This window comes from Acomys minous (genome assembly GCF_964271855.1).
Source record: "Acomys minous genome assembly, chromosome: 15".
NCBI classification, from domain to species: Eukaryota; Metazoa; Chordata; class Mammalia; order Rodentia; family Muridae; genus Acomys; species Acomys minous.
Window position 1 is genome coordinate 13,584,724 of NC_140497.1, and position 14,111 is coordinate 13,598,834.

At 46.3% G+C, this 14,111-nt stretch overlaps 1 protein-coding gene across 3 annotated transcripts in view; it reads left to right on the plus strand.

The window, feature by feature from the left end:
* Nucleotides 1–14,111, plus strand: part of SLC20A2 (solute carrier family 20 member 2) — a 91,822-nt gene that overhangs the window by 64,818 nt on the left and 12,893 nt on the right. For all 3 annotated transcript variants that reach the window (XM_084758888.1, XM_084758890.1, XM_084758889.1), the window contains exons 4-5: nucleotides 735–820; nucleotides 6,002–6,098. In XM_084758888.1, the coding sequence (XP_084615014.1) occupies nucleotides 735–820; nucleotides 6,002–6,098 (183 nt within the window). The remainder of the gene's footprint in view (nucleotides 1–734; nucleotides 821–6,001; nucleotides 6,099–14,111) is intronic.

Genomic DNA, 14,111 nt, shown 5'->3' on the forward strand with positions numbered 1-14,111 from the left:
CCCAGTCTTGTTCTGCACCTCCAGAATCCTAGTGCTGGGGCCAGAGCATCACTGATGTCTCAAGACACCCAGGTGGTTTCTCAGGGCAGGCTGACCTTAGAAGCCCCTGCTGGAGGCTAACACTAGAGGTTTCTAGTCATTAGGTGTCAGGAATGACAGAGCCAAGCTGGATGTGGCTAAAGGAAATACAATGTGACTTAGATGTAACCCTTGCTGTTGGGACAGCAGACTCCACATGTATTGCTAGAAGCAAGTCAGTGCCTTAGATCAGTGACTCTCAACCCTCCTAATGCTGCGACCCTTTAACACAGTTCCTCATCTCATGGTGAGCCCCAACTGTAAAATTATCTTCGTTGCTACTTTATAACTGTAAGTTCGCTACTGTTATGAATTGAAATGTAACTATCTGAGATGCAGGACATCTGATATGCAACCCAAAGGGGTCACGACCCCCAGGTTGAGAACCACTTGCTTAGACGGCCCTAATCTATAAACCACGGCTAGCACTCGGTAGATGTAAACCTCAGTAACCTGGCAGTGTGACCAGCTCTGTGTACGTGTGTTTGTGCCTGCGGAGAGATGTACGTGAGCGTGGGCTTCCTGAGCTCTGACATGCGGCAGAGAGTTCCGGTGCTGCGTGTTAACGCACGTGATGCGTTGCTGCTCGTTGTGTTGTTTAAATGTACTTGGGCGTGAGCCTCGACATTCACGGGCTGTTCTCTTTCATCATTCAGTTGCCTCCTGGTTTATATCCCCGCTCCTCTCTGGCTTCATGTCTGGTGTGCTGTTTGTACTAATTAGAATGTTCATCTTAACAAAGGTAAGTGAGGCGGCTCCTTCTGCCTTTGTTTCTCACGAATGTCCTAACTAGTTCCGGTACCACTCAGCAGAGACTAGCAACAGTAGGGCGGTGGGGAACCGGGTCTTCATTGCCAAGGCTCACCTGGAGCTCGAGTCAGAGGCTGGTGTGAGCGCTCAGAAGCCTCAGTGAAGGGCTGAGACGCTCTAGGGTCTAGCACACAGATGGTGCTCTGCGGGCCTGTTAGTTCCTTAGCCTGTACTCCAAGAAACTGGGATCAGACCTCAAAAATGAAAGGTGATCGTATGGTTTTTATACAGAATATAAAAGAGTAAGTGTGAAGATTTTGAAATGGAATCATCAATGAAAATCAGCTGGATAATCTCCTTACTCCCTAGTCAGGGTGACCACAGCTGCGATGGGCACTGATGGGCCCATGACCATAACAATACGGGGGGAAGGGCTTGTCACACTTACAGTTCCAGGTCACAGTGCATCCCTGAGGAGTCAGGACAGGAACTCAAGCAGGGCAGGAACCTGGAGGCAGGAGCTGATGCAGAGGCCATGGAGGGGGTGCTGGTTACTGGCTGGCATCTCGTGGCTTGTTTAACTTGCGCGTGCTCTCCCCCCCCCCTCTCGTTTTTTCGAGACAGGGGTTCTCATGTAGCCTTGGCTGTCCTGGACTCACTTTTGTAGACCAGGCTGGCCTCGAATTCACAGTGATCCACCTGCCTCTGCCTCTCGAGTGCTAGGATTAAAGGTATGCACCACCACGCCCAGCTCAGCCTGCTTTCTTATAGACCAGAAGCACCAGCCCAGCAATGACACCACCCACAATGGGCTGGGCCCTCCCCCATCAATCACTAATTTAGAAAATGCCCTACAAGCTTGCCTACAGCCTGATCTTACGAAGGTTCTCCCCTCTCAGCTGGCTATAACTTGTATCAGGTTGATGTAAAACTAGCCAGAATAGGTGTTTTTCCATTTTTTAAAATGAAGAAACACTGCCTAATTTAAGAAGATAAAAGAAAACACAGAGATTTATTTGTCTTAAAACAAAACAAAACAAAACATTGAAATAGAATTTGCTAGGCACGGTGGCACGAGCCTTTACTCCCAGCACTCCCAAAATAGAGGCAGGCATGTAGGTTTCTGTGAGTTCAAGGCCGGCCCAATCTATGTAGTGAGTCCCATTAAAAGGGCTTCCCATCATTGTGATAAAATACCTAAAATAAACAACTTACTAGGAAGAAGGTTATTTGGGGCCAGGATTCCCAAGCTTTCAGCCCATCATTATTTGTCTCTTTCTCTTTGAGCCAGTGGTAGCCCAGCCCACCCTGAATTGGAGCTTGGCTTTGGGCTCCTTGGTTATGTCTCCACTCTGTCTGGTTCCAGCCTCCTCCCCCACCCTCCCCCCCAGCCTAGTCCGCCTACTATGCCCCATCTCTGAAAAGTTTCCACATCCTCTTAGTGCCTTTAGGGGACATACAGGATCCAACTTAGAGCATCCCACGTCCCCCTTGAACTATATTTCTGTAGTCATTACCCATGTTTCCTTTATGCTTCCCTTCTCTGTCCCCGTCCTACCTGCAGTGGCCTTCACTCTGCTGTACATGTACACGGTTGACTTCTGTTCTGCAGATAAACCCGTGCAGCACGTGTCTTTCTAGCCTGTCCTACTTCATATCACATGCTGTCTTCTAGTGCTGTCTAAGGTGCTGGCAAGTGACAGGATGCCATCCATTTATGGATGCATGATATTCCATATTATATAATATGCATGTATCACATTTGTTAGCTCTTTGTTTCATCCTTGGCTGACTTACAGAAATACTAACCTATAAAGCCTATCATTTCTAACTTTATTTAATTCATTACTATTATGTGTGTACATACGTGTGGTTAGAGGGCACGTGTGCACAAGTCAGAGAACAACTTCGTGGAGTCGGTCGTCTCTGCTTTTATCTAGTTTCCAGGAATTGAACTTGGGCTGTCAGGCATGCACACAAAGCGCTTATACCAACCGAGCTGCCTCACCAGCCCTTAAAGCGTAATAGCCAGTGGTTGTGTTATGTGCTTGTCTTCCCTATTCACAGTTCCACTTTCTGCTACTTTCAGTTAGAAACATGGCCAGATAGGGTCTGAAATTTTAAATGGAAAATTCCACAAATAAAGAATGTGCCGGTTTTACAATGCGTGCCATGCGGTAATGTGATGACATCTCATCCCATCCAATACCACCCAGCAGAGGATGTGACCTCTGCTTTGCCCAGCATATCCGTGTTGTATCTGATACCCACCGCTGACTCCTCTTAGCCATCTCTGCTATTGTATTATTTGTGCTGAAGAAATTCTTATGTGGAAGCCCAGTGCTACATCATTGCCTTCCCTTCAGCTCATCACATAGGGACTGTGCCATTTCACACATCAGTAGAGGAGGAAGAGGAAGTACGGTAAATAAAGCAGCGTGAAAGAGAAGTCATTTACATAACTATACTATGCCCTATATAGTCATGATTGTTCTGTTATTGTGTTATTATTAATCTCTTCCTGTGCCTCACTGTAAATCTGTTCATTCAAAGAAACCAGAAACAGATCTATTGAGCCTGAACAGTGTGTTTGTAAAGAATAGAACAAGAAAAGAAGAGAAAAATGCCCATTGTTGAAGAGCGATAAGATTCAAATCAATTCTTTCTTAAAAGATTTTTTAAAAAATGGTCATCTCTCCTTGGGCCTTTTAGAATTTCCACAGATAATGCTACAAAAGAACTGTTGTGTTAACACTCCCCTGGCACATGAGACACCACCCCAGACCACTACCTCAACTACCACTCAAGTGCACCCCACCCCTGCCACCACTACCCTATCAAACAATAGCCCCCCCTCACCCCAGCCCAGACAACCTCACCTCAACTCACTCTAGCCCAGCACACTGCAACCTACCCAAGCCAACTCGGCCTCCCCTCACCCAAGCCCCCATCCACCTGAAATTGACCCAATGCCCAATTTCAATGCAAAGTGCTCAGTTTTTCTAAAAACACCATCCACAGCCTGGCTGTCGTTACTACTACCCAGCCTGGCTCACTGCATGTTTAAAACATCCCATTCCACCTCAACCTTCCTGTTCACTCGCATGGATGCTCTGTATCACTTCCAACAAGAACAGAATGTCTGAGAACTTGGGGATCGGGGGAGAACATGCCGGGTTTTGGGTGAAATGGATGGGTAGGAGGGAGGAAGAAAGAGAGGACAGAATAGTCTCAAGGAGCCCCTGGGCTTGTGACTGTCCACCTTCAGCACTTCCTGGGTGGGAGTCCCACCCAACGGCTCCCAAGAAAAGAATGCATCTTCTAAAGCCAGTGACAGGAAGCACCTGTGTTCTCCCATTGTCAGCTCAGTCGGGGCACCTTGCGTGGCAATCTCAGGTGCTGTGCTAGCTTTGTATGCTTCCCCGCTTCCTCCATGTTTTCATGTTTGCCTCTCTCACACCTCCCTGGCCAGTCGAGAGCTCACACACATTTGCTGTCTCTCTTTTACATTCTTTAGGCTTGGCTATCATTCCACGAGCCTTTGGAGCAGTGCTGGTGGAGACTGGAGGCACCCCAGAGTGTTTTGCTGAGCTGCACCAACCCACAAGCACCCCTCATATGTTTTGTGTTTGCATTTCAAAGTCGTATCTCTGAAACGGTCTTCACCTCCTCATGCTCCCTCAGCTCACCTCAGTGTTTATGTCTCATTTTCCTTTAATTTTAACAGGTGGCACATTCACATAAGTGCATCAGGCTATATTTTAGAGATCAATCACGTTTTTGAAATATTTGAGTAGCAGCTCTGCACTAGTTTGCTTTGATGTCTTTCTAGCCTACAGTATTCCTTCAGATATCTTTTATAGATCTGCTTAAAATAGCATTTTTAGAGGCTGGAGAGATGGCTCTTGCAGAAGCTCCAGGTTCCGTTCCCAGCATCCACATGACAGCCCACAACCATCTGGGACTCCAGCGGCAGGGCTCCAGGGCCCTCTTCCGGCCTCCATGGGCGCTGCATCCCTGTGATGCCTGCCTGCAGAACACCCAGCCATAGACTAGAGTAAAAATAATAAAGCTTCTTAAAAAATAACATTCTAATAACTTCTGAGATACAAGCTCATCTCAAACACACACAGTGCCGTTCTTGTGGGTATACCAAGAGAGTGCCATGGCCAAAGGCTGGAAGTACAGCTGAGCAGCCGTTACCTAAGCAGCCTGGGTTCTTGTTGACGTTCAGAAGCTGATGGTTGAGCACTCTACCTTAGAAACAGGGCTTGTAAATCGCAGCACATGTGACAATACTGGCTTTATGTAACTGATTTATTACTATTGTGTATGGGGCACGTGAGGCAGACCATACATGTGGAGGTCAAGGGACAGCTCTGAGGAGTCAGTTCTCTCCTCACAGGAGTTCTAGAGACAACTAGAGCATCATTACCAAACACCCAGTGTTTTCCCTTCTGCACCATCTTGCTGTTGGTCCCTGAAGGAAATATAGTCTCTCTTCTTAAATTTAACGTACATGAGTGTTTTGCCTATAAGCATGTCTGTGTAGCACATGTGTGCCAGGTGTCCACACAAGGCATTGGCCCCCCCTAGAACTGGAGTTAGAGATCGTTGTGAGCTGCCGTGTGGGGGCTGGGAATCAAACCCAGATCCCCTGGGACAGCAGCCAGTGCTCTTAACAGGTAAGCTACCTCTCCAACCCTGCCTTTATATATTTTAATAAAGCTGGAATGTGTCTAACCATAGGGTCATATAAAGTATACCATCAGTGCTGTGATGGCTGGCACTTGCCTCTCTAGAACCCTTGGAGGGTGGAGTCTAGGAGTATAGACTGCCGTGCACAAAGCTAATCTCAGCCAGAGAGGAGAGCATGGTAAGTTTGGAAGGAGTCATGGCCAAACCGTGGGACCTGAGGCATGGGCTTCCCTTACCAGTTTCTGTCTCTAAGTCTGACGTCAGCTCACGTGACTCTAGCACTCTCTTGTGTATGCTGGCCACAGATGTGGGCTTGCTGAACCTGCATCTGTGAGGAAGAGATGGCCTCAGCTGAGGCAGCAGCCCCCAGCACCACGCCACATTACCTTCCTGTGACCAGGACTCGTGTCATTTTGATTGCATTGCTACCAGGTGTCCTCAGCCCTGACCTCCCACTTCACTCACTGTCACACAGGAGGACCCTGTTCCGAATGGTCTGCGGGCACTCCCTGTGTTCTACGCTGCGACCATTGCGATAAATGTCTTCTCCATCATGTACACAGGAGCACCAGGTAAGACCCCCTCCATGGAATCTTAAGTTGACAGGAAGGTGTGTCATAATCAACAGCACGGACTTGCCTTGGAGCTGGGGTTGGTGTTGGCTAATAGTAAAAAGCGTTGTTCACAGTCATTGTGGAATAGTAAAAAAAAATAATAATAATAAATGTATTTCCTTGTATTAAATACCAAGGAGATACATGAAATACAGAACCAACAGGCTTTCGAGTTAAGTGAAGTTCCATTCAGCCGTTACCCAGCTGTGCTGCCCTAGCAGCCAACTGAAGCTCTCGGAGTCAGTCTTAGAACATGTTCTGATAGCACAGAGGGTCAGGAGATGGCTGCATCACACAGGTGTTGGGAGCCCTGCAGAAACCTGACGTGAGAATATCTATACACAAAAGTGGGGAAAATAAGAAGGCAGGATAGCATATGACTTGCTGTCACATTGTAGCTCAAACAAACAAACAAAAAAAAACAAGACTAATAATGACTGTGGGTAATACAATAGGCCCTGACATATACTGAGTTTATCATATGCCAGGCACTGTGGGAAGTGCCCTGCTCCACTACGTGTCCCGTTAAGAAACAGACTGTGATTGTTTTTACTTATTTGTGGATTTTTTGTTAGTTTTTGTTTTGTTTTGTTTTTTGAGACACGTTCTCTCTGAATATCCCTGGGTGTCCTGGAACTCATTATGTAGACTAGACTAACTCACAGAGATCCACCTGACTCTGCCTCCCAAGTGGTGAGGTTAATGTGTGCCCTTCTACACCTGGTCTTTGGGTTTATTCTTGCCTGAACAGTTGCCCACCCGGGATACCAACTCTGGCTGGTATTAGGACAATTGACAAATAATCAGCAAATCCTTGTGCAGACTCTTAACATTCCTATTGATAGATGTGGTTCTGAGCACTAAGCATAGAGTATTTATAGAGTTAGGCTATCAAAAGAATTGGGAGATATATTAAGAGAATTTAGAAGAAATAATTTGTTATATTCCGTATGTGCCAGGTTACTTAAGCTGCCATACATCAGCGGAATGTGGTAATTGAGACCCTGGGTCCTGGACTAGGAGCCCAGGGGGAATGCTGCTCCTTAGCTGTGCTTGTCTGTTTCCCATCTTCAGATCAATCTAAAGATCAGCTCCATAGATGCTATGATCTGTTTCTCACAGCAAGCCGGGAAGCCCTCCCATTCACTGTCTCATCACCATGCAGTCTCACTTCCCCAGAATGACCCACTGTACCAGCAAGATGGTTCTCTTAGCAAATATACGGTAAATATGTAGTGAAAAGATGGATAAAGAGCAAGAAGAGATGTCACGTCAGGCAGACGTAAAGGAACTAAAGGTTTTATGATAAAATGACAACTGTCTTCCAACACTGGGAAAAGCTAAAAAGCAAGAATAGAGGGCAGAAAAAGAATAAAGTACAGTGACATATAGCCTGTGAGGGCCGCAGGCTAGCTGCATCAGCATCACATGTGGTCACAGCAGAAAGGCAGAGTGCTGTAGCGCTGGCCTAGTGCTCTGCAGTCTGGGTGTCCACAGGGCCTCATGTGACAGTTCAGGGCTCGTAACACTAGGTACTTTTTTGTCTTTCTCTTTTGAGACAGGATCATGTTATGTGGCCTAGGCTGTTCCGGAATTTCTGTGATTAAATGATCTTTCTGAGTGACCTGGGCCACCTAACTAGGCACCAATTCTGCCACAAACAGTACCTTCTTTATGATAGTTCTCAAGTGCTGGGGCTCTTCAAAAGGCTGACTAGGGAATCCTAACTCCATTTGTGGGGACGGAGGGGGAGGGGAGAGGGAGGGAGGGGAGAGAGAGAGAGGTAGAGAGAAGCTCTCCCTCTCTCCCTCTCCCTCTCCTTCCCCCTCTCTCCCCCTCCCTCCCTCTCTTGCAGGGACACACAGCATGCATGTGGCGGTCAGAGGACAACTTTCAGGAGTCACCTTCCAGGGCGTCTCTTGTTTCTGCCCTTGCATAGCTGCTCCAGGCCAGCTGGCCCAGCAGCGTCTGGTAGATGTCCTGCCTCCTCCACCGCGCACCTCTCTGCTGTAGGGCTGTGGGACTGCAGATGCCTGTCACTACATCTGCTTTTTTTTTTTTTTTTAACGTGGGTTCCAGCATGGGATGCAGGTTGCACAGCGAGTACTTTTACACACACACACACACACACACACACCCGAGCCGTATATCTGGCCCTGCTCGCTCCTTCTCTTGGCACATGAATCCTCAGACACAATCCAGCCTGGTTTCTGGCTTTGCTAGAGAAAGCCTGTTCTTGAGCCTAGCTGCCACAGTAGCACCGCCCCATTCCCACCTTCCTCCTCCCCATCCGTTTTCCTCTCCTTTTCCTTCTCTGCTTCCTCTTCTCCCTCTTTTTCCTCCATCCCTTAGAGTTCTAGCAGCTTCTTGTCCAAGCCAAAGGAAGCCAGTTCTCTAGAACCCACCAGGCCCCCACAGCGCTTGTAAGAAGACTTCCCCTTCGGGAGGTCTGGGTTTCATGGTTGACTGTGGCAGCCAGGCTGTGGAGAAGCAGAGACTGCGCTGGCTGCGGCTAGCACTGGAGGCAAGATTGGCCCCAGCTGCCATCAAGGGCTAGGTTCAAAGAAAAGGTTTTTGCACTTATTCTTTTTTTTCCCCCTAAAAATATTTACAAGCACAGCCTGGTTTGAGAAAACTGCTGCTGTATTTTTCAAATTCCAACTATAGTATAGAACAAATTAAAAAGTACTGTTTTTTTTTTTCAAAAGTGTGACTCACTTTCTTAAGTTTTCCAGCTTGCTTTAAAATGTTGATCTAAAATAAAACAATACATAATGGCTTCATTTTCTATTTGAGTAACTATAGCAAAAAACAGGTAAATGTGTATGCAATACAGATGTACACGTATGTGTATGCGTGTGTATTACTGTGAGGCCGTGTCCGTGATGTAGTGTTATATGACAGATGAAAGCACAGACTAGAATATGTAGTATAATTTTGCTTTTGTTAAATGAACAAATACTTTTTTATATAAATGGGTTCCTAAGTATAGCCCTGGCTGGCCTGGAATTCACTTGTGTAGACCAGGCTGGCCTCTAAAGCTCAGAGATCCACTTACCTCAGCCTCCTGAACGCTAAATTAAAAGATGTGGTCTCCACTTCCAATGAGAATGAACTTTTTTTTTCTAAATTGAAAATTTGTGCAGACAATATATTCTGATTATGGTTTCCTCTCCCTCATCTCTCAAGTCCTCCCTACTTCCCAACCCATCCAATTCCAAGCGTTTTCTGTCTGTCTGTCTCTCTGTCTCTCTGTCTCTCTCTCTCTCTCTCTCACTCTCTCTCACAGGCAAACAAACAAGCCAGAATAAAACAACACAAAAAAAGCAGACGCACATGCTCACACACATGCACACACACACAAAAAAAACCCATAATATACAAACAAAAGACCAGTAAGATAAAATATTTCCAAACAAAGAGACCAAGAAAATTACATAAATACCATTGTGTTATTTTGAGTTGGCCATCTGCTGGGCATGACTCTTCCCTTAAGTGTGAGACTCCACTGAAGAAAACTAATTTTCCCTTGGCTAGTGGTTGTCAGTTGGAGATAGGTGCCTAGTTAGGGATGGGAGGTTGTGTCCGCTTCTCCTCTCAGCACTGGCACTCCATCTGCCATAAACCCGTGCAGGCTCTGTTCATGCTGTCACTGTCTCTGTGAATTCATAGGTATGTCAGCCCCGTCATGTCTAGAAGACACTGTTTCCTTGGTATCATCAGTCCCCTCTGGCTTTTACAGTCTTTCCACCTCCTCTTCCACATAGATATCTGCCCTGAGGTAAGAGGTTTGATGGAGACATCCCATTTAAGACTGAGTGTTCCCCAGCCTGGTCTACAAAGCCAGTTCAGGACAGCCAAGGCTAACACAGAGAGACCCTGTCTTGAAAAACCAAAAAAAAAAAAAAAAAGATTGAGCGTTCCACGGTCTCTTACTGTCTACACTTGGCCCAGCTGTGGGTCTCTGTGAGTCCCCATCTGCTGTGGGCGGGAGGGGGAGGCCCTGTTCATAGGTGTAGCAGGATGCCATTTGAAGTCATTTATTGCTATGCTCCTTTAGCAAATTAATAGTATTTGGTTTTCTCCTAGGCCCATGGCCTATCTAGTCTCAGGGTCTTGATCACCCACACAGTATCAGGCGTGAGTTCCATCTCATGAGGTGGGATTTCAACGCAATCAGATAGTGGCTGGTTATTCCCACAATTTTTATGCCACGGTTGCACCCCAGCATCTCGCACAGGTAGGTCACCATTGTGGATGGCAGGTGTCACAGCTGGGTTGGGGTTTGCCTTTCTCCTCTGCTAGGATGCAGAGTACTTTCCAGTTCCATGAACACTAGTAGCAGGGTAAAGTTCTAGTTATACCCAGCTCATCTTCTTCGTGTTCAGTGAGATGTGCGACACTATCTTCAGCAATAGGGCCTTACCATTAATTTGTGCAGCCAATAGCCTTGGAAATAGCCTGAATTTGGGGGGTGCTTCCCTGGGGGCCCTTTGGCCAACAGCTCAATTAGATGTAACCCATTCTTTGCACCTGTGAAAGGTGTCAGTGGGGACTTTCTCTTCCCCATTATTTGATGACTCCATTTAGATTTCTTATACACACACGCATGCACACACCATATTTTAAAGATGCTTCTACTATAGTACATTTTCATATGACCCCTTAAATGGCTCTTAGTGCTAGGGGCCCTCCTGTCTTCTCTTTTACCCTCATGCTTCCAACCCTTGGTAACTCTCTATACATACCTAGAAAATGCCTGGCAAGATAAACAATAAATAATCTACCCCTTTCCCTGGAAAGTGCACTCAGTAGAAAGGGTGATATGGACATTTCATATTTGTACATCATTCACTTCACTTTGATCTTGATATTATTATTTTTTAAAGCATGTATCATTTGCAAAATTAAAACCAAATGTGGAACCTGCACTGAGTCAGTGACAAGGAGGGTCGTAGGGAGGGGCAACCTCCCTGGTGTGAGCTAAAGCCTTACTAGTTTTAATAGCTTTGATTTCTTTTGTAGATTCTGTTAATGATTATCATATGTAAAAAATGAGATACAAAACAAAATAATGGCAATGAAATTATTAAAAGTTCTGTCATTTCTTCCCTAAATGATTTGAATATGTTTCAGTTCTTTGGGGGATCTGGAATAGAACCACGGTGTTTGAGGTTAGCACAAAATCACTATTTATCATGTCTTTGTTGCTTAGAAAATGAGAGGACCATGGGATGAAAAACCGTTGAGTGGTGTGAGCTGAAAACAAGTCCCAGGCTCCCATGGCTGGCTCCTGGCAGCCTCTTTTGGCTGAGTGCACACAGCCATTCAAGCTGTGCCCTACTTTGTCCAGCCACAGTGGGAAACAGCCGTGGTGCCTGGCTGCCCCCTGAAGTTGTGATTATTTGAAACAGTTTGAGAACCTCACCAGGAAGACAATCCAATGCAAAGTATTTTGTCACAAATTTTGTTGTGTATGAAGCAGCCCGAACTGTTGCATTTAAAAGAAGCATTTTGCTCTGTGTGTACATTGTTTCAAGTGTTTTCCTTGTTTTTGTTTTTTGTTTCTGTTTTTTCTTGAGGCAGGTCTCATGGGTACACATAGCCCAGTGGTAGAGTTACCTTGTATGATTTAAGCTGCTCCGGGCTGGGCTGCGAGTTAGCACAGCATAGCCCGAGGTGGTTCTGAGCCCATGGCTCCCTGCTGTCTCTGGAGTTTGGGAGTAGATCCATGTAAATATCTAAACCCCAGCAGCCACCTGCTAACCATAGGCAAGCCAGGGAGACCTGGGGTTTGTTTTTAATGTTTGCGAGCATTCATTCTGACCTCCTGTGCCTATTGCTCACTCTGTAGCCTCTTATCCTTATAAAAATGCATAACAGTACTTTGAGTAAGTTGGAGCTGACTTGTTTGTACAAAATAATTAAGGTAACATCAGTAAAACTATCTTTCAAAATTAAAAACACTTCTAATTTACACAAATGGCATTCTTAAGTATATATTTTTAAAGTTACCAGACATATATACATACATACATACACATATATATATAATATTCAGTGTGTGTGTGGTGTGTGTGTGTGTGTGTGTGTGTGTCAGATGCCCAGGCCTCTGGCTTCCGACTACTGTTTCTGCTTCACACAGTTTCGTGGAAGCTTATGACCAGTCAACATTACTACTGTTGTTTCCTAAGCATAAGTAAGCGAACAATGCTACAGCTTGAAAACATTGGGCCTCATAGCCGTGTGTGGTGGCGCACGCCTTTAATCCCAGCACTCGGGAGGCAGAGGCAGGTGGATTGCTGTGAGTTCGAGGCCAGCCTGGTCTACAAAGTGAGTCCATGATGGCCAAGGCTACACAGAGAAACTCTGTCTCAAAAAACCAAAAAAAGAAAAAAGAAAAAAGAAACCACTGGGCCTGATCTCTGTAGAACTTGTCCTAGCTGCATGTGGCTTCCTCTTGTGCACTACTGTATGCTGTAGCTATTTTACAGCTCATAGTGACTCATGGATCCCCTGGTCTAAAAATTGTTACTATTAGAAACAGTGTGGGGAAGGAGGTAGAGCTATGGCTCAGAAGTTAAGAGCTGTGCTGCTCTTCCAGGGGACCTGAGTCCAGTTCCTAGCAGCACCCATGTCAGATGCTCATGTCACAGCCGCCTGTCTTACCAGGATTTCTACTGCTGTGATGAGAACATTAGGAACAAAAAACAAGTTGTAGAGGAGAGGGTTTCTTCTGCTCACACTTCCACATCACTGCTCATCATCAAAGAAGTCAGGACAAGAATCAAGCAGGGCAGGAACCTGGAGGCAGCAGCTGATGCAGAGGCCATGGAGGGTGCTGCTTGCTGGCTTGCTCCTCATAGCTTGCTCAGCCTGCTTTTTTTTGTGGTTGTTTTTTTCTGTTTTTGTTTTTGTTTTTTCGAGACAGGGTTCCTCTTGGCTGTCCTGGACTCACTTTGTAGACCAGGCTGGTCTTGAACTCACAGCGATCCACCTGCCTCTGCCTCCCGAGTGCTGGGATTAAAGGTGTGCGCCACCACGCCCGGCTCAGCCTGCTTTCTTATAGTACCCAGGACCACCTGCTCAGGGATGGCACCACCCACCATGAGCTGGGGCCTCCTCCATCAACCACTAATTAAGAAAATGCCCAAGAGGTTTGCCTGCCTGCAGCCCATCTTACGGAGGCATTTTCTTAGCTGAGCTTCCCTCCTTGCAGATGATACTAGCTTGTGTCAAGTTTACATAAAACTAGCCAGACACTCCTGTAACTTCAGCTCCAGGAGGCTCCAACACCTCGGCGTGCACGCACCCACACTACTGCTACTACTACTACTTTAGAGCTGAGCCGGGTGTGGTGGTGCACGCCTTTAATCCCAGCACTTGGGAGGCAGAGGCAGGCAGATCTCTGAGTTTGAGGCCAGCCTGGTCTACAGAGTGAGTCCAGGACAACCAGAGCCATTACACAGAGAAACAACCGTGTCTCAAAACCCCGTAAATAAATAGACATTTTGAGGAAGGGTGATGTCCTTTAAACAAACTTTTACTTATGTAAGGTTTTTCATTTGTTCGGTTTGGGGATTTTGTTCTGCTTTGGGGTGTTTTGTTTTATGAAACACCCCAAATCACTAATGTAATAATCCTCAAGCCTTTGCTGTCCCCGTTCTGGTATTATAGGCACTCACCACCATACCCAGAGTTTGTGTTATTTCTAAGCTGACTTTTAAGTAGGTTGATGAATGTGACCCCACGTGTTTAAAGCAGAGCTCTGGCTAGTGAGCAAAGAGCCGGAAACACAGCACAGGCCTGCAGTGTCCACAGAGCCACCATTTCCCACTAGTGGGAGGCGCAGGCTCAGGACGGAGGATGAGGAGTGTTGAATCTGCCCAATCGGCTTAGATAACTGACACAACCTCTATACAGCAAATAGTACATAGCCTGACAGTGCCAAAGCGGTAGCATTTTAATAAT